A 20,545-nucleotide genomic window follows, 5' to 3' on the forward strand; every position below is an offset into this window, starting at 1 on the left:
AAGAAAGGAGAAAATGTGCATGCAGGGATGATGTCATGGTGGATAGGCGGTTGTAAACAGGTATGTTTTAAGTTGGGATTTGAAGAGGGTGAAAGAGTCCGTGTTTCTGAGTGTGGGTGGTAATGAGTTCCAGAGTCGGGGAGCAGAGCGGCTGAATGCTCTGCTCCCCATGGTGGTGAGGCGGGCGGAGGGAACAGACAGGTGTATGGATGAAGAGGATCTGAGGGCACGGGAGGGTGTTTGAATGTGAATGAGATCTGACAGATACGGAGGGGCGAGGTTGTGGATGGTCTTAAATGTAAGAAGTAGAACTTTGAATTGTATGCGCCACTGAACCGGGAGCCAGTGTGACCTCTTGGTGCGATATACTACCTTTGTGTTTACTTCATTCTGGATTGTCATTGGTGGGTCAAAGGTGAATGTGGGCGGTACCAATCGATTCTCCTGACTCTGACTGGTCGACAGGTGACAGGTGTCAATCATCCACACTCTGTGTTGTTTTAGCCTTAGCAGCACCGCTAGCTGCTACATGTTCTTTTAATACCGCTTGTTTCAAACATTGCGTCGTATTAAAACTCGAGGGGGGGGGGGGGCGTGGCTGCTTTTGAGTTCTCTTAGGGGAGGCCCACTATCCCACACTTTGAAAACCCCTGCTCTAGATCATTAGGTTTAGGAAGAAAGTACGAACTGATAGTCCGCTTCGCCATTGTCCATTGTTTACAGGAGAGACTGCGAAATCTGTGGATTCGCGCGATAACCCCCAAGACCCGCCCACACATTAGCCTATCACAGTGGTCAAGTTTGTCAGCAACAAAAATATTTAATTACAAAAAAAACCCCCCAAAAACGGCAAATTTACTGGTCACTGGCACTGTGTCTAATTTTAGGCACAAAATGCGACCATTTGGTCACAGTCTGGAATTTAACCCTTAAATGACTTCTGTCTATTTGACTTCACACAACTCAGCAGAGGATTCAGAATAAATACAAAGTCCAGCATAGAGAGGCTGAGTGAATGTGGTCTGGACTCTGTGGAGGAGAGTCATGGTTTCAGAGACGCTGTAGAAGGACAGAATACCTGCACTGTGATCCAGGTACACTCCAACTCTGGAGGACTGAGGACCTGAGACGGGAGTTTGAACTTTGTTGTAACAAAAGTAATAACTGTTTGTGTCACAATTTAACCTCCAGGATTTGTCATTTGATCCAAATAAACATTCATCTGATCTCCCTGCTCTGCTGATATTCTTGTATGCGACTGCTACATAAACTCCTCTCCCTCTCCACTCCACCTCCCAGTAACAACGTCCAGTCAGTCTCTCTTTACTCAGGACCTGACGAAATGAAGTGAATCTGTCTGGGTGACGAGAATAAGACTGAGGTTCTCTCATTAATGTCACTTTTCTGTTATCCTCAGATAATAACAGATCTGTGTTTGCTGTGTTTGGATCCAGTGTGAGTTCACGTGAATATTTTAAGAACTCAGCTCTGGTCTTGGGCTCTGGTTCTGGTCCTGACAGTGAAACATGGACTTCAGTGTCTGTCAGTGAGATGTTTGTCCGTTGGTCCCTCAGAACGTCCTGTAGTTTATCTCTGAGCTCTGACACAGCAGCTGTCACATCCTCAAAGTCCCTCAGAGGACGGATATTGATGCTGGATGAGTCTGTAGATTGGCTGAGTCGTGACAGTGAGGGGTAGTTGTGTAGAAACTGGTTGTGGTCCTCTGTGTGTGAGATCTGCTCCAGCTCAGCGTCTTTCCTCTTCAGCTCAGTGATCTCCTGCTCCAGCTTCTCCTGAAGATCTTTGACTCGACTCACTTCAGTTTCCTGCTGGGATCTGACCTGCTGCTTCACATCAGACCTTCTTTTCTCCATGAGACGGATCAGCTCAGTGAAGATCTTCTCACTGTCCTCCACTGCTTTATCAGCAGAGCCATTGATAGCCTCCACCTCCTGTTGGAGCTCCTTCACATCTTTCTCTCTGTCCTGGATTCTCTGCTGGATGTTTAGTCGACTCACCTCGAGCTCTCTCTGCCTCTCAGTCCTTTCTGCTGCAGCTGAGACTGTGTCGTGGCCTTTATGTTCATCCACAGAGCAGAGATAACAGATACACTGCTGATCAGTACGGCAGAACATCTTCATCACCTCATCATGACGAGAGCAGATGTTCTCCTGGAGCTTCTTGGAGGGCTCCACCAGCTTGTGTTTCTTTAATGGAGCTACATCATGATGAGGCTGGAGGTGTTTCTCACAGTAAGAGGCCAGACAGACCAGACAGGACTTCAGAGCTTTCAGTTTTCTCCCAGTGCAGACATCACAGGCCACATCTTCAGGTCCAGCATAGCAGTGATCAGCAGGAGCAGCTTGGAGTCCAGTCTTCTTCAGTTCCTCCACTAAAGCTGCTAACATGGTGTTTTTCTTCAGGACAGGCCTCGGTGTGAAGGTCTGCCTACACTGAGGGCAGCTGTGGATTCTCTTCTCATCCTCTCCATCCCAGAAGTTTTGAATACAGTTCATGCAGTAGCTGTGTCCACAGGGAATAGTCACCGGATCCTTCAGTAGATCCAGACAGATCGGACAAGAGAAGGTTTCCCGGTCCAGTTTATTTCCTTGCTGCGCCATTTCTCCTCTCCGCGTCGACGACTGTCTGAGTTTGACTTCCTCATAGCTGAAACTAGTTTGAGCTCTGATCTCAACAACATGCGGCCTGTCAGCTGACACGTCAGCACATGTTGGTTCCACCCATCTTCAAACTGTAGATCTGAGGGGGAGGGAACAAGGAAACACCTGAGCAGAGAGGAGCTGGCTGTGTTTGAGAGCAGGAAGAAGAGGGAGGGCTTATCAAGAGCTGAGTCATTCCAGGAAGAGGAGCTTGTAAATGATCTGTAGAGTTCATACACTTTGATCGCTGTGAAGAAAATAGTTCATGTTAAAGTTTCACCTGGAAATGAGTCCAAAAGAAACCAGAAGACTTTTCTAAAACACGGCTGATCTGAAGGTGAAATAAAGGTAAATCCTCCAGTCAGTGACAATCATCAGCCCAACAACCACTAATAAAGGCAATCATTTCATCTTCTTCATCTTCAGTGATGAAATCCTCGACTGTCTGTAAAAGGTGAGCTGTCAGAGACGAGGACTACAAACACAGGAGCATCACCAGCTGCCATTTTGTCACCTTTGTTCTTTTCTTTGGAAACCAGTGAGTTCAAATGTATTACACACGTTTACTGTAAATATTATACAGTATGTAAAGTAGTTCAAGTTTGCACAACCACAAACCTATACAGCAACAACTCACCTGTTCACATTATATTAAGGCTTAAAGTTATGCAGGGTTAAGAGCGTGGTTGAAGTGAGGTGGTGATGGTGGCTGACTGTTCCTGGGATGTAGCGTCTTCCTTTCTTGTTATTTGCATCTCAACAAAAATAGGAAAATGTGGAGCCAGCATCTACCCGCAGCAGCCCACATTAAATTAAAGTCACTAATGCTGACTACAAAGTCGTCTCAAAACCAGGAGGTAACTTCAGGGTTAAGTTACAGTCAGTACTTTAGCTCCTAATTAGCCACGGTCAGTAATCAATACACACATTTTAACGAGATAAAGGACGTCACATGTCGACAGTCATATTTCAAGTAAAATCTTTATGTATACGTAATTTTACATGAATTTATACAGAATAAAGTATTTTATATAAGAGACTGTTAATTGTACGGTAAAACTGTAAAGCGTAAGAATGAGGCTAACCTGTACTAGATCCCGTTAGCACCCATTACGTACCGTTAGCTCTGTTAGCTGGCTCCCTTTAGCTGCTGTTAGCCTTTAGACCTGAGTGTTTCTCTTTACGTTAACCATAACGTTAGCTCCTGTTAGCACCCGTTATGTACCGTTAGCTCTGTTAGCTGGCTCCCGTTAAGATACCGTTAGCTACCTGCCGTTAGCTCTTTTAGCCTTCACTGAACACTGGATCTGCTGCTTCTCTTTACGTTAGCTCCCCTTAGCACCCATTACGTACCGTTAGCTCTGTTAGCTGGCTCCCATTAAGATACCGTTAGCTACCTGCCGTTAGCTCCTGTTAGCCTTAAACACTGAACCCTGGAGTTGCTGCTTCTCTTTACGTTAACCATAACATTAGCTCATGTTAGCCCCTGCTAGGTACCGTTAGCTCTGTTAGCTGGCTCCCGTTAAGATACCGTTAGCTACCTGCCATTAGCTCCTGTTAGCACCCATTACGTACCATTAGCTCTGTTAGCTGGCTCCCGTTAAGATACCGTTAGCTACCTGCCATTAGCTCCTGTTAGCCTTAAACACTGAACACTGGATCTGCTGCTTCTCTTTACGTTAGCTCCCCTTAGCACCCATTACGTACCGTTAGCTCTGTTAGCTGGCTCTCGTTAAGATACCGTTAGCTACCTGCCATTAGCTCCTGTTAGCACCCATTACGTACCGTTAGCTCTGTTAACTGGCTCCCGTTAAGATATCGTTAGCTACCTGCCATTAGCTCCTGTTAGCCTTTAGCCTTAAACACTGAACACTGGATCTGCTGTTTCTCTTTACGTTAACCATAACGTTAGCTCCTGTTAGCCTTAAACACTGAACCCTGGAGCTTCTCTTTGCGTTCACAGTAACGTTAGCTCCTGTTAGCTAGCTCACGTTAGCTTCCATTAATCAACATGCAGCCTGACTGTACACGTGTATTTATTTAAATGTTTTCTTATTTAGACGTAGAAGCGTCGACTCGACGTGATTTCACGTTGAACTTGTTTTGATCTGTCGACAGATTTTCAGACTTCAGAAAACTTTTTCGTCTCCATGTCGAAGCCGGACGTCAGACGAGCAAATCAAAACCAAACTCCTCGCTGTCTCTCGCTCTCTCGTCTTCTTCATCACTCCACCTCTCTCTCATTCTTTCATCCTTCCTTTAGCTCCGTCCTGGAGCCAATTATAACCTGCTGCAGCATTCCTGACTGCAGGAGGAGGTGGAGGAGGAGGTGGAGGAGGAGGAAGGGAGGTGTTCTCAGGGATTAACATACCAGAGCTGTCAGCTGGAAACCACTTCATCCCATTCCTGCTGTTTTTCTTCGGCTCGTTATGAAACTCTCTCACAGTAAATCACAATACATGACGCGTCCGCGAAGAGTGGAAATACATGTTAATGCATGTTCACTCTGAATATATACACACACAGACAAAACACACGCGTGAGTGACGGGAGGTAAAGTTTTTATTTATTTAACACCTTAAAGTTCAGTTTCATGAGAAGCTGCTACTTTCAGTGTATGGCATGAATATATATTCAAATATTACGTGTTACGTCCCAGCTCATCAGGGGAAAAGAAGTAAATAAACTAGTTGTTCTTGGTTCAATAAAGTGATTTATTCTCTTGGAATTTGGATAAATTATCAACACAACAAAAAGAGGTGAGGTAACTACAACCAACGAAGGGGTAACACTGTAAAAACTATGGTAACGAAACCAAAACGAGAAAGAAAAACTTCACTGACTTTAACATAGTAACAAAACGGAGGTAAACAACAATCTCGTGACTCCAACAAAGAAATATCTAAATGAGTGCAAACAGTTAAAACAACTCAAACTAACTCTGAATACGTGTCAGCCTGAAGTTTAATGTTGCGTATCCGTAAACAAGTTCAGTACAGAGGTGAGCTGAGCGCAAACAAACCAAACTGTGCTTTATGTTTATTACATTTAAAACCAGTTTAGCAGGAACGAGTTTACACTCGAGTCACATGTAGACTTCTTGTTTATCAGCTTTGTCTGTTTACGTCTTTTCTAACAAGTATCCGCGTTAGCTTCACGTTAGCTTCACGTTAGCTTCACGTTAGCTTCACGTTAGTTTCAAGTTAGCTTCACGTTAGCACATTGGCGATATCGGGTACGATCGATATCTCTATAAATTCTGATGTAGAAACATCAATAATGACTAAATGTATGTTGCTAAGGAGTTATTCTGCTCTCTAAAGCCACTAAATCAAACTTTATATATTTTTTTATAACCGAGTTTGGCGTTAGGAATTATCGGCTAGCTGCCGTTAGCTCGTCTTGTACGTCGATTTATGTTTGTGTATCGGATGAAGTCAAAGTCTTTTATTTTAACTGTATTTAGAGAAAATCAAAGTGCTTCTGACGTTGAATGGCGTTGAAATTGATCAATTTCAGGTGTTATTTCAGTTGTTCAGGAGCTGCTTGGTGGCAGATAGACGCAGGAAACGTTGTTTTTAGGACGTGTGCTACACGAAACGTATCAGGGCGACAGCTCCCGTCCGTCAGCAGCTCGTACAGACGCTCATACATGCAGGAAATACAGCGACCGCGCACACGCGACGCGGGTCAAGCTTCCTGTCCGAACGTCACCCGTCAGCGCTGCGTTCACTGTTGTCAGTGAGTTTGAGCGCCGTGTGAGAGAGAGAGAGATCAGCGAGGCAGCAAATTGAAAAATACAAGACAAAGAAGATTTATTCAAGATTCTCTGATCTGTGTGTGAAGTGTCAGCTTTGAACACACACACACACACACACAGCACAGAGCTGTCAGGAGTGTGTGGTTCCCCTCACATCACTGTTTGTGCGTGTGATGCTGTATAACGTTAGATTTACTGACACAGCAGGCGTGAAACTCGTGAAGACTCAGCTGACCTGTTTTCATCTGAGTGTGAGGCGGAGTGACGCCACTGCCTGTTTCTGTTCAGCCGAACCACAGAAGAAGAAAAAGAAGAAGAGAGGACGCCGCGAACATCAACACATGAATGTAGTATTTGTACAAATATAGAGACTTGTAGTGTTGGTTGTCGACTGAAATCTGTAATGTAGAGACACCAAGACGTTTCTGTGAGTGGTTCAGCGACGTGAAGAGTGAATGAGGAGAGGGAGCGCAGAGAGAAAGTCGGTGAATCTGCGATAAAATGTGATTTTCCGAACACACCTCAGAAATATCTTTTCAGTTTTTAACAAAGATGCCGTTTGTCCGCTCTGATTCCTAACTTGTAGCGACTTTCGTGGGATGGAATCTGCCCGTTAGCATCAGATAGTTCAAGACAATCCGATCAAAAATTTGTCTGTTTTGTACGATAGTTTAATACTTTTTAGATCTTTAAAGGGTAGATCTGGTTTTATTATGTATTTTTATTTATGTTTCTTTGTCGTCTGTGTCCAAACTGTAAAAATAACACCAATAAACCTCTGTCGGTTTGTCTGTTGGTGGTTCAGCAACGTGGAGAGCGAATGAGGAGAGGGAGCGCCGAGGGAAAGTCAGTGAATCTGCGATAAAATGTGATTTTCCGATTCTTCTGGTTCTAAACACACCTCAGAAATATCTTTTTAGTTTTTAACAAAGATGCCGTTTGTCCGCTCTGATTCGTAATCCCATTTACTTTGATCAAATATGAACGTGTAGTGGATGAAATCAAGACAGTCCGATCAAAAATTTGCCTGTTTTGTACCATAGTTTAATACTTTTTAGATATTTAAAGGGTAGATCTGGTTTTATTAAGTATTTTTCTTCATGTTTCTTTGTCGTCTGTGTCCAGCTCGCAGTCTAAACTGTAAAAATAACACCAAGAAACCTCTGTCGGTTTGTCTGTTGGTGGTTCAGCGACGTGGAGAGTGAATGAGGAGAGAAATTAAACGTTATTTTTAATACGCTCAGCGCGCTGACATTAAATCAATGCGGTGTTATAAATGTGCTGCTCAGATTCATAATCCTGTTTGTTTACTCTTCAGTGGTGGTTAAGCAACTTATACAGTACATGAGGAGAAGGAGCGACAGTATTTAAAAAATGTTTAAAGGATAAATTTGGCGTGTGCACGATGAATCCACGCTTGTTGCTGTGGTTGTCAGGACAGAGTGTAAAACTACAGGTCACATGACTTGTTCTGAATGTTGTTTGTCTATTTTAATGTTTAGTGTTTGTCTGAACACACACACACACACGCACACACTCTCATGTACATGTGTTTTGCATACAGGCTGAGTGCGTCTGGCTCATTTTCCTGCTTCACTTTACATAAAAACTGAGAGCTGCTGTTCGTGAGACGCTTCACTGCGTCCATCGACTTTGATCAGGAATCGAACTCACGTCGAGCTTTCAGTGTTTACATCTTTAATGTGAGTTAGCCACAAGAGAGGACCAGGGCGTCCACTTACTTTTGGACGTATGATGTATATCATGATAAACATGGACAAAAGTATGTGGACGCTGTTGCTTATTCAAAGGACAGAATGATGAAGGTAGAGGAAGTGTTTCCTGTCTGTTCTCTTCCTCCTTTCAGAAGGAGACTGCAGTCCCTCTATCGTCCACCTGAGGCTGGCTCCAGAAGTGAGTCAGTCTCCATAAGTCCCCATGTCCAAATGTCCAACTTCACAGCAGAAATAAACATGTTTACAGCCTGGTACAAAAAACAGTTTGGACTACAAATTGACTACAAACATGGCGGCTCTTCCTGTGTTTTGTACTGTCAGCGGTCTGAGCCTCTTCTTCATTGTTCAGAGTGTGTGTGTGTGTGTGTGTGTGTGTGTGTGTGTGTATACGGTAAGGACAGACTTTTATAAGCATGCACAATGCAGCCTCACACACTCTTATCTCATTCAGAAGGAGGTAATGAGGATCTCACACACACACACACACACTCAGTTATCTCTCTCTTCGTGTCTCGGCTGACAAACAGTCGTCGCGGCATCGTGAGTTTCTCCTCTCGCTGCTTTTTAATCATCTCTGAACAATGAATGCCGCCTCCTCCTTCTTTCACCTCCTGCAGGAAGCCTCACTCTCTCTTATCTGTTTGAGCCTCCTCTTCATCTCCTGCAGCTCCTGCCCTCCTCATCATCGTTCTTATTCCTCTAGTGCTCCTGCTGTTTTTTTTAATCTTCCTCCTCCTCCTCTTCTTAGACCTCCCCTTCTTTCTTTCACCTCCTGCAGGAGGAGGAGGAGGCCTGGCTCTCTCAGCTCAGCTTCAGTTGCTCCTCATCCTCCCTCTTCCTCCTCCCTGTGCTCCTTTTCATCGTTCTTGTCTATCTGCTCCTCTTTCTTCATCTTCTCTCCTGCTGTTCTCCTGCTCCTCCTCTTCCTCCTACATCATGTCATATCTGCAGCTTTGTTTTTAAAAACATCTCGTTTTAATCATCTCAGCCATGGTTGTCGTCTCACGCCTCCTCCTCCACCTCCTCCTCTAATCTCTGTATCTCTGCTGTTGCTCCTCTTTAATTCAGCCTTTTCTGCATGACGGACTCTGCAGCATATTCATGACCTCGGTGTTTCCCTCAGCGATGCTAATGAAGGTCAGCTTCTCCAGATTCAAGGAAAAACGGTTCATCATCCTCCTCGTTTTACAGGAAAGTGCAAATCTGTGCGTTTGGCCTGCAGACCAAACTTCATCCAAAGTGCAGAATTAACACTTTGTTCATGTTGGAGGAGGAGGAGGAGGAGGAGGAGGAAGGAGCCGTGATGAGCTGTTTTTCCTTGAATTCTTAATTACTGACCTTCATCACAACAAACTCACGTCTGTTATATTTTATGTTTGGAGGATGATGTGAAGCCACAAACTGCAGTTCCTCTAACGTCCACTTGAGCCAGTCTCCATAAGTCCCCATGTTAAAATGACACGCAGCTCTTCCTGTGGGGGGCGCTGTCCATTCTTTCTACTGTCAATGAGAAAACCTTAAAACTCCTGAAGGTAAAGGAAGGAGGAAAGGAGCCCCAGTGCTTCCTTTGTTATCTCCTTCAGCACATAGGATACGCCGGACCATCCTTTAGGAAAGGAAAGGATGGTCATCTTCTCCTAACTCCTCCTCACCTCTCCTTCACATCTTTCCTTGATCTCATGACATTTTTCATCGAGGTCAAGGAAAAGTGGTTAGGAAAGGACTTAGGTGTTTCCACAGCAGTCCTGACTCGATGTGTGTCACTGTAGTTTCTACTTCATGTTAGGAAACATAGTGTGAGGTGAGGGAGTTACAATCAGTGACTGCTGGAGGCCTTCAAACCTCCAAACTGGACCTTTAACATCTTCATGATATCGTCCCAAAGATGCTTTTACACAAAACGACTTGACGTGTTGTTCGTATGATCTTTGGAGCCTCGTGATGAATCTGGACGTCGACTCTTTGACTGTTTTTAAATGTTTGCCTTCATTGTTCTCGTGTTATTTCTGCTCAGATGATTGACTTTAGCATCAATACGTGCGGCAGACACACTCCTGAGTTCGTCGTCATTGAGGTTCTTCGTGCAGATGTTTCCTTCGTCGCACTGAGCTGAGCAAAAACCTGAATCCTGAAAAGACTGAAAAGGTTTTATAGCTGCGTCGTCTCCGTTCTTTGACCTTAAACCACCAACGTGTCAGGAACCAACGACCTTCAGGTGTTTTAAAGAAGAATCAGAAGAGACTCTATGAAGCGACTCTGACCCTGAAACGAGATGAAACGAGTCGGCGAACGCCGTCGATCGGCAGGTTTCCGTCTCTAAATCACCTCCAGCCGAGGCGGAGGAGTTTGTGGAGGCCTGCTGCTCCCTCTCAGGTTCGGGGGTTGTGATTAGACAGAAAATAGGGCAGCATGGAGGAAACACTGTGTGTGTGTGTGTGCGGTCAGGTACAGGCGGTCACCATTTTGTCCTCCCACATGGCGGCGATGTAGAACAAGAGGACGCCGCCCTGCATCGCTGTGGTTGGGCGGAGGCCTGAAGGCGGAGGTGGAGGTGGAGGTTGTTTCTGGATGTTGGTTGGTCTTTTCTTTTCCTCCCCTCTGGTCTGCTCCACTTTCCCATGATGCAACCTGCTGAGGTGGCACTTCTATTTCCAGCAAACACACACACACACACACACACACACACACACACACACAAAGGACAGAAACCAGGTGTGTGGGTGACGTAGTTTGGTGTGTTTGCAGGTGACAGACGGGCAGCAGAGGGATGGAGTCAATTTGATCCGCTTCATTTCTCCCTTCATGTAAATGTAGATGTGATTTATTTCCTAATGCTCGCACAGAAAACAGAGCAGAGGAAACAGGAAGCGGATATTAATGACACAAACCAACACACACACATTTAACGGAGAGGCGGCTGCTGGGTCTGAGGTCAGGACGAAACGCCTCGAAACACTCCGATCTTCCAGAAGTTTCAGATTTGTTTCGTCCTGTCGTCCTCAGCCTCAACGTGTCCGGTAAATCGCGGATAATGGACTTCATCAGCGTTACCTCGACGTCTCCAGCTGTGCGAACATGTGCATGCATTGACAGCAGATGTTTTTTTTAGAGATCCTGCAGCGCTAAGCTACGTTCAACATGCCGAGACGAAGACGCTCGAGACAGATGATCAAATGATGTCCGATAGAAATGTTACACAGAGATTTCAAGGAGATCTGTGGCCTCCGTCACAGTAAATATGTAGATCTGACCACACGCGACAGTTACCAAGGTGTTTTGTCAGGTGGTTACATGCCTCGTTTCCAGGTCTGATCTGTATTTGAGGTGTCATTACTCCGTGCTCTTGGATGTGGGAGGTCTCTCAACAGTGTCATTATAGATACAGGAGTGGGTTGTAGTTTTTATTTTGACATTTAGTTGGAAGTAACTGTTGTTTTCTTGAAGTCTCTGGGCCCAAAACCAACTGAATCTCATTTAAATTCAAAATAAACCAGCGCTGACACAAACAGCTGAACTCAAAATAACAGAAGACACAAATTTAAGTTGATTTTTATGATTTAATTTGTGACGCCTGGGACTGTTTTTGTATATATCTCGTCTTATTTCAGTCAGCAGAATCAACTTTTTCATTATATAGTGTTTTTTTCCCTCAAGATAACCCTTTCATGTCATCGAGTAAACTGACATACTTTATGAATATTTCACATTATATCTGATGCATAACGATAACGGAGCAGAACAGCTGAATTAACCCAAACACTGACCTCAAAAACTGCATGAAGTTTGTGTCGAACAAGCAAACTGGATCAGAGTCAGAGTTTTCCTGATATTTTTTAAACAACACTTCGTCTGTATTTTGTATTTTTTTGTGTTTCATCATCACTCAGACGACGCTGGTTGGATTCTAGCATCAGCATCTGGACGCGGAGGCTCGAGGAGCAGATGGTTGAAGTGAATACGCTGATACAGGAGACGTTGATTAGTGGGAAGCTTTGCCTCATCCACATGAACGCATGAAGAAGCGAGTCTTTGTGGGATTTGTGGAGTCGTGTTGTCTCGACAGGAAGTGCGAGCGCTCAGATGTGCAGAGAGTTTGAGTGTTTACCTGCAGAGGAGCCTGTCGGGGATCCGAGCGTTTGATGCCTCATCAGCACATTGTGTCCACACAGTTTAAAGGACAGCTCCGCTGTGGTTCTGGACGTTTTCCATCGCTGTGACATTAATTCAGGCTGTTTGTCGCTGCATGCTGCACAGTTACAGATATTTTTAAATCAGTTCAGCTGAAGTGAAGACTGGAAAACGTCGAAAACACGTTTTAACCATCTAGACTCACGAGTGCCTCATTTGTTGTAGATAGTTTGTCAGAAATATGCATCATTAGGTCGATGTCTATGATTTTATTTTGGCAGGTTTCACATAATGGAGACAAACAGCAGGACCTACCTGACTGTTGGTTTCTGGGGGAGAGTTCGCCAAAGAGTCGTCAGAGAGGACTGACCGGGTCATGGTGACTTTTCTACATAAATTTAAAGATCTTTTCTCATAAGTTGCCAAAAACATGATCAACTGTCACATTACTGTTGCTCGATGTAACAATGTGAGTTGCTCACATCACTGTCAGTGAACAGAAGGACTTGCCCGGCTCAGACGGACCCTGTTTTCTGGGGGAGAGTTCACCGAAGAGTCGGCAGGGAGAACTTTCTTTACATAGAGTTGTTTCTTGATTGATGAGGAGGAAAAAAATGCTGATTTCAGTGACCTTTAGCGGTGTCCTATAAGTATTCAGATGCTGCTCTACATCGCAGTGACGTTAAATAAAGAGAAGCAGCTGCTGTTTCAAAATAAAGTGCAGACATCTGCAGCTCAAACTCGCTGATCTGCTGGTGTTACTGGTTTAAGGGTCCTGACAGCACCCAGTTGCCATGGTGACGGAGTATCTGCCAAGCCGGGAGATGCTGCTCTTTGTCAGCCCGGGCCGGTCAGGTGTGTGTTTGTGTGTGTTTGATTGAAATGTTTGACCGAGCATTGTGTGCCTTTGAATCAGGACAGGTGTGTGTGTGTGTGTGTCCACCCTCAGAAACACACACAGCTGATATATAATATAACATCATCATTAACTGGTCCTGTTCACGTCCACCAGGACACGTCTAATTTAAAATATTTAATCTAATCTGAAGTATAATTTTAACGAGTCTTTGTGTGTTTATATCTAATATAAACGTACGTCCACAGAGGGATGTCATGCACTTTATTTTGAAAGTATTCAGCTGTGTTGCAGGTTTTTATAATTATGGATTTATGGAGAAACTGTCTGATCACATCTTATTAGTATTTTTGGCGTGTTTCCTCTGTAAATCTAAAACTGTCTCTTTCGGAGGCTGTTTTCTGGGGGAGAGTTCGCCAAAGAGTCGTCAGGAAGGACTGACCAGGTCATGGTGACTTTTCCACATAAATTTGAAGATCTTTTCTCATAAGTTGCCACAAACACTACCAACTATCACACTACTATTGCTCAATATAACAATGTGGGTTACTCACATCACTGTCAGTAAACAGAGGGACTTACCTGACTCTCACTGACACAGACAGAGGCTGTTTTCTGGGGGAGAGTTCGCCAAAGAGTCGATAGGCAGGACTGACCGGGTCGTTTTACACTCTCGTCCTCAACTTAAACTTATTAGCGAGTGGGGAAACTATCCGATCACAAGTTGTCAGTATATTTCACATCACATCATCACCATCAGTGACCATGAGTCAGGGAGAGTTCATCGAAGAGTCGACAGGCAGGACTGGCCGGGTCACGGTGACTTTTCAAAGATCTTTTCTTATAAAAGTTGCCAAAAACATGACCTACAACATTACTGTTGTTTGTTATAACAATGTGGGTTGCCGAGATGGAGGCTGTTTTTTTTGGGGAGAGTTTGCCAAAGAGTCGATAGGTAGGACTGACCGGGTTACAGTGACTTTTCCACATATAAACTGGGCGTTTAAGACATATTGCAGGTTTTCATGCATCCACTGGATGTTTTCATCAGTTTTTACACGTTGGTCTTTGTCTGGTCTGAAACTTTGTGGTCACATCTTGTCTTGTATTTTAACGGAAGTCGTCATTTTCACTTTTAAGATTTGCGTGTGTGAAGCTGAATCTGGTGGTCAGAGATGTGGACGTCAGTGTCTTTTTGTTTTTTTTAAATAAAATATGATTAAAGATTAGACGAGATGATGTCAAACGAGGTCTGCACTGACGAGATGAAAGTCAAATGAAAGTTTGAGAACGGAGTAATGAAAGTCTGAATGACTTCTTTAAAGATATTTTTACAGTTCTGAATCCTGAAATGTTAAAAAACGACCCGTCTCTCTCCGTCACAGCTCCCCCACCGCCGAGTGACCTTCTCCACGGCCAATCAGTCGCAGGACCTGCAGGACGCGTCCCAGCACAGCTACTACGACAGCGGCCTGGAGGAGTCGGAGACGCCCAGCTCCAAGTCGTCGTCGGGGCCTCGGATCGGCCCGCTGGCGCTGCCGGAGGACCACTATGAGCGGACCACGCCCGACGGCAGCATCGGCGAGATGGAGCACCCGGAGAACGGTAAGACCAGGTGGAGTTTCCCTCCCTCTACTCCTCTTTTCACCTCCTCCTCCTCCATCCATCACACACACACACACACATGCACAAAAAGCAATAAACACTGCTGGCTGTCACACACATTAAACACACTGTGTGGAAATGTGATGTGTCAGCAGGAATGTTAGCGTCGTACTGTTAATCAGACTCCCTGCGCTCGCTGTGTGACCTCGCAGCAGCACAACACGATCAATATGCAACATAATCAACTCCCATGGCTTAACGAATTAACATCCCAATTATGCAAATCATACCGAGTCCAACCTTCCATCAGCTCCGCTCATAGATCCGCAGAGGGAGGCTACGCTAACGCAATACGCCGCCCCGGTCTTCAGTCGTTAGCGTTTCGTCATCACGTTAGCATGTTGATGCTAACAGATTATGGGGATTATACTTAGCTTATACTTATTAACACTTAGCCAGTTAGCTGTGTGAGATGCTAACGATGCTACGTCATGTTTTCAGCTTTGTTAGCGTAATGCTAACATGACTCGGCGTGTTGACTCATTAAATAACATTACTATGCTATGCTAATGATGCTACATCGTGACACAGATGCTAATCAAGACAAACATAAACGTGTTTTTTTTGTTTTTTTTGCTCTTCATGTGTTTGAAGCTAACGTAACTTAGCTAATAGCTTTAGTACGAGAAGGCGGGAAAACACCTGTTAGCTTTAACTTGTTGTTAGCATGTTGACTGTGATGTTTAAGTAGCATGGAGCAACCTGTTAGCTTGTATTAGCACGACGTTAGCCATGGTAATACCGAAATCTGGGATCATACTGAGACTTCGATGCTAACGTAACGTAGCGCAACTTAGTCGACCGAGAAGGCGGGAAAACACCTGTTAGCTTTAACTTGGACGTCGTTCTTGCGTAGCATCACCATGTTGTTAGCCACCCACCAGGATTTCGCGGGCTTTTTTTGAAATAGTTGCGGCCTAAAATGTCTGATGTTGCATGAGGTTTTCCCAAAAGTTGCGGGGGGGCCGGCTGCCCTCTCAGTTTCGGGGGTGTGTTGCAGACGACGGGTCAAGCATGGCGGACCACTCTGTGTGTTTGTGTGTGCGGTCAGGTACACCGACGGTCACCATTTTGTCCTCCCCCCTGCGGCGTTGTAGACCAGAGGACCGCCGCCCTGCATTCGCTGTGGTTGGGCGGAGGCCTGAAGGCGGAGGTGGAGGTGGAGGTTGTTTCTGGATGTTGGTTGGTCTGTTTCTTTTCCTCCCCTCTGGTCTGCTCCACTTCCCAGGATGCAACCTGCTGAGGTGGCACTTCTATTTCCAGCAAAACACAACACACACACACACCACACACACAACACACACACACACACAAAGGACAGAAACCAGGTGTGTGGGGTGACGTAGTTGGTGTGTTTGCGGTGCAGACGGGCAGCAGAAGGGATGGAGTCAATTTGATCCGCTTCATTCTCCCCTCATGTAATGTAGATGTGATTTATTTCCTAATGCTCGCACAGAAAACAGAGCAGAAGGAAACAGGAAGCGGATAGTTAATGACACAACCAAACACACACATTAAAACGAGAGGCGGCTGCGTTCTGAGGTCAGGACGAAACGCCTCGAAACACTCCGATCTTCCAGAAGTTTCAGATTGTTTCGTCCTGTCGTCCTCAGCCTCAACGTGTCCGGTAAATCGCGGATAATGGACTTCATCAGCGCTACCTCGACGTCTCCAGCTGTGCGAACATGTGCATGCATTGACAGCAGATGTTTTTTTTTAGAGATCCTGCAGCGCTAAGCTACGTTCAACATGCCGAGACGAAGACGCTCGAGACGGACGATCAAATGATGTCCGATAGAAATGTTACACAGAGATTTCAAGAGATCTGTGGCCTCCGTCACAGTAATATGGTAGATCTGACCACACGCGACAGTTACGAGGTGTTTTGTCAGGCGGTTACATGCCTCGTTTCCAGGTCTGATCTGTATCAGAGGTGTCATTACTCCGTGCTCTTGGATGTGGAGACCAATAACTCTGCTGCAACTTCAATCAGATGTTGGGACTTGATGTACCAGAAGGTTCTTGTTTGGAGAGTTTACGGGCGTCAAAGTTCAGTTTATGAGTCAGAGGTCTCTCAACAGTGTCATTATAGATGCAGGAGTGGGTTGTAGTTTTTATTTTGACATTTAGTTGGAAGTAACTGTTGTTTTCTTGAAGTTCTGGGCCCAAAACCAACTGAATCTCATTTAAATCAAAATAATCAGCGTGACACAAACACTGAACTCAAAAAACAGAAGACACAAATTTAAGTTGATTTTTATGATTTAATTTGTGACGCCTGGGACTGTTTTTGTATATCTCGTCTTATTTCAGTCAGCCAGAATCAACTTTTTCATTATATAGTGTTTTTTTTCCCTCAAGATAACCCTTACTGTCATCGAGTAAACTGACATACTTTATGAAATATTTCACATTATATCTGATGCATAACGATAACGGACAGAAACAGCTGAATTAACCCAAACACTGACCTCAAAACTGCATGAAGTTTGTGTCGAACAGCAAACTGGATCAGAGTTTTTCCTGATATTTTTTAAACAACACTTCGTCTGTATTTTGTATTTTTTTGTGTTTCATCTCATCATCAGACGAGCTGGTTGGATTCTAGCATCAGCATCTGGACGCGGAGGCTCGAGGAGCAGATGGTTGAAGGGAATACGCTGATACAGGAGACGTTGATTAGTGGGAAGCTTTTTTGCCTCATCCACATGAACGCATGAAGAAGCGAGTTTGTGGGATTTGTGGAGTCGTGTTGTCTCGACAGGAGTGCGAGCGCTCAGATGTGCAGAGAGTTGGAGTGTTTTACCTGCGAGAGCCTGTCGGGATCCGAGCGTTTGATGCCTCATCAGCACATTGTGCCACACAGTTTAAAGGACAGCCCACTGTGGTGTGGACGTTTTCCACGCTGTGACATTAATTCAGGCTGTTTGTCGCTGCATGCTGCACATTTACAGATATTTTTAAATCAGTTTCAGCTGAAGTGAAGACTGGAAAACGCGAAAACATGTTTAAACCATAGACTCACGAATGCCTCATTGTTTTTGTAGATAGTTGTCAGAAATATGCTCATTTAGGTCGATGTCTAGGATTTATTTTGGCAGGTTTCACATAAAGAGACAAACAGCAGGACCTACTGACTGTTGGTTTCTGGGGAGAGTTCGCCAAAGAGTCGTCAGAGAGGACTGACCGGGTCATGGTGACTTTTCTACTAAAGTTGGAGATCTTTTCTCATAAGTTGCCAAAAACATGATAACTGTCACATTACGTGTGCTCGATGTAACAAGTGAGTTGCCACGTTACCGTCAGTGGACAGAAGGACTTGCCGGCTCACGGACCCGTTTTTCTGGGGGAGAGTTCGCCGAAGAGTCGGCAGGGAGAACTTTCTTTACATAGAGTTGTTTCTTTGATTGATGAGAAGGAAAAGATGCTGATTTTCAGTGACCTTAGCGGTCCCTATAAGTATTCAGATGCTGCTCTACATCGCAGTGACGTTAATAAAGAGAAGCAGCTGCTGTTTCAAAATAAAGTGCAGACATCTGCAGCTCAAACTCGCTGATCTGCTGGTGTTACTGGTTTAAGGGTCCTGACAGCACCCAGTTTGCCATGGTGACGGAGTATCTGCCAAGCAGCCGGGAGATGCTGCTCTTTGTCAGCCCGGGCCGGTCAGGTGGTGTGTTGGTGTGTGTTTGATTGAAATGTGTTGACCAAGCATGTGTGCCTTTGAATCAGGACAGGTGTGTGTGTGTGTGTGTCCACCCTCAGAAACACACACAGCTGATATAAATATAACAACATCATCATTAACTGGTCCTGTTCACGACCACCAGGACAGACTCTAATTTAAAAATTTAATCTAATCGAAGTATATTTTAACGAGTCTTTGTGTGTTTTATATCTAATATAAACGTACGTCCCACAGGGATGTCATGCACTTTATTTTGAAAGTATTCAGCTGTGTTGCAGGTTTTTATAATTATGGATTTATGGAGAAACTGTCTGATCACATCTATTAGTATTTTTGGGCGTGTTTCTCTGTAAATCTAAAACTGTCTCTTTCGGAGGCTGTTTTCTGGGGGAGAGTTCGCCAAAGAGTCGTCAGGAAGGACGGACCAGGTCATGGTGACTTTTCCACATAATTTGAAGATCTTTCTCATAAGTTGCCACAAACACTACCAACATACACTACTATATGACAATATCACAATGGGGGGGTTACTCCCACACTCCTGTCAGTAAACAGAGGGACTTACCTGACTCTCACTGACACAGACAGAGGCTGTTTTCTGGGGGAGAGTTCGCCAAAGAGTCGACAGGCAGGACTGACCGGGTTACAGTGACTTTTCCATATATAAACTGGGCGATTAGGACATATATTCTCAGCATATTCTCAGCTTATGTCCTCCTCTGTAAGTCGCTTTGGCTAAAAGCGTCTGCTAAATGCAATGTAATGTAATATTGCAGGTTTTCATGCATCCACTGAATGTTTTCATCAGTTTTAACACGTTGGTCTTGTCTGGTCTGAAACTTTGTGATCACGTCGTGTCTTGTATTTTAACGGAAGTCGTCATTTTCACTTTTAAGATTTTGCGTGTGTGAAGCTGAATCTGGTGGTCAGAGATGTGGACGTCAGTGTCTTTTTGTTTTTTTTAAATAAAATATGATTAAAGATTAGACGAGATGATGTCAAACGAGGTCTGCACTGACGAGATGAAAGTCAAATGAAAGTTTGAGAACGGAGTAATGAAAGTCTGAATGACTTCTTTAAAGATATTTTTACAGTTCTGAATCCTGAAATGTTAAAAAACGACCCGTCTCTCTCGTCACAGCTCCCCCACCGCCGAGTGACCTCTCCACGGCCAATCAGTCGCAGGACCTGCAGGAGCGCGCCCAGCACAGCTACTACGACAGCGGCCTGGAGGAGTCGGAGACGCCCAGCTCCAAGTCGTCGTCGGGGCCTCGGATCGGCCGCCTGCGCGTGCCGGAGGACCACTATGAGCGGACCACGCCCGACGGCAGCATCGGCGAGATGGAGCACCCGGAGAACGGTAAGACCAGTGGAGTTTCCCTCCCTCTACTCCTCTTTTCCACTCCTCCTCCTCCATCCATCACACACCCACACCCACATGCACAAAAAGCAATAAACACTGCTGGCTGTCACACACATTAAACACCACTGTGTGGAAATGTGATGTGCAGCAGGATGTAGCGTCGTACTGTTAATCAGACTCCCTGCGCTCGCTGTGTGACCTCGCAGCAGCACAACACGATCAATATGCAACATAATCAACTCCCATGGCTTAACGAATTAACATCCCAATTATGCAAATCATACCGAGTCCAACCTTCCATCAGCCCGCTCATAGATCCGCAGAGGAGGCTACGCTAACGCAATACGTCATCCCGTTAGCATGTTGATGCTAACAGATTATGGGGATTATAACACTTAGCAGTTAGCTGTGTGAGATGCTAACGATGCACGTCATGTTTTCAGCTTTGTAGCGTAATGCTAACATGACTCGGCGTGTTGATCATTAAATAACATTACTATGCTATGCAATGAGCTACATCGGTGACACAGATGCTAATCAAGACAAACAAAACGTGTTTGTTTTGTTTTTTTGCTTTCATGTGTTTGAAGCAACGTAACTTAAGCTAATAGCTTTGGTACGAGAAGGGGGGAAAACACCTGTTAGCTTTAACTTGTTGTTAGCATGTTGGCTGTGATGTTTAAGTAGCTGAA

At 44.8% G+C, this 20,545-nt stretch overlaps 3 protein-coding genes across 4 annotated transcripts in view; 2 read left to right on the forward strand and 1 right to left on the reverse strand.

Annotated features, from left to right (window-relative positions):
- The window catches only part of LOC104930747 (protocadherin-1), a 90,437-nt gene extending 75,407 nt beyond the window's left edge, over window positions 1-15,030 (forward strand). For both annotated transcript variants that reach the window (XM_027284086.1, XM_027284092.1), the window contains exon 4: window positions 14,526-15,030. In XM_027284086.1, coding sequence (XP_027139887.1) covers window positions 14,526-14,909 — 384 coding nt within the window. In that variant the 3' untranslated portion in view covers window positions 14,910-15,030. The remainder of the gene's footprint in view (window positions 1-14,525) is intronic.
- Window positions 593-2,621, reverse strand: LOC109138282 (tripartite motif-containing protein 16). The gene has a single exon (XM_019258074.2). It carries the CDS (start codon window positions 2,619-2,621, stop codon window positions 945-947), a length of 1,677 nt encoding a protein of 558 aa, XP_019113619.2. The 3' UTR covers window positions 593-944.
- A 2,491-nt stretch (window positions 15,031-17,521) lies between the features above and the next one.
- Window positions 17,522-20,545, forward strand: part of LOC109138288 (protocadherin-17) — an 84,951-nt gene continuing 81,927 nt past the window's right edge. Inside the window, exons 1-3 of the mRNA XM_027278996.1 lie at window positions 17,522-17,692; window positions 18,385-18,472; window positions 19,632-19,850. Coding sequence (XP_027134797.1) covers window positions 17,522-17,692; window positions 18,385-18,472; window positions 19,632-19,850 — 478 coding nt within the window. The remainder of the gene's footprint in view (window positions 17,693-18,384; window positions 18,473-19,631; window positions 19,851-20,545) is intronic.

Source organism: Larimichthys crocea, chromosome I (assembly GCF_000972845.2).
Source record: "Larimichthys crocea isolate SSNF chromosome I, L_crocea_2.0, whole genome shotgun sequence".
NCBI classification, from domain to species: Eukaryota; Metazoa; Chordata; class Actinopteri; family Sciaenidae; genus Larimichthys; species Larimichthys crocea.

Excerpts from the sequence above, each read along its gene's own strand:
- LOC109138282 (XM_019258074.2), bottom strand. The coding sequence starts at position 2,621 with ATGGCGCAGCAAGGAAATAAACTGGACCGGGAAACCTTCTCTTGTCCG.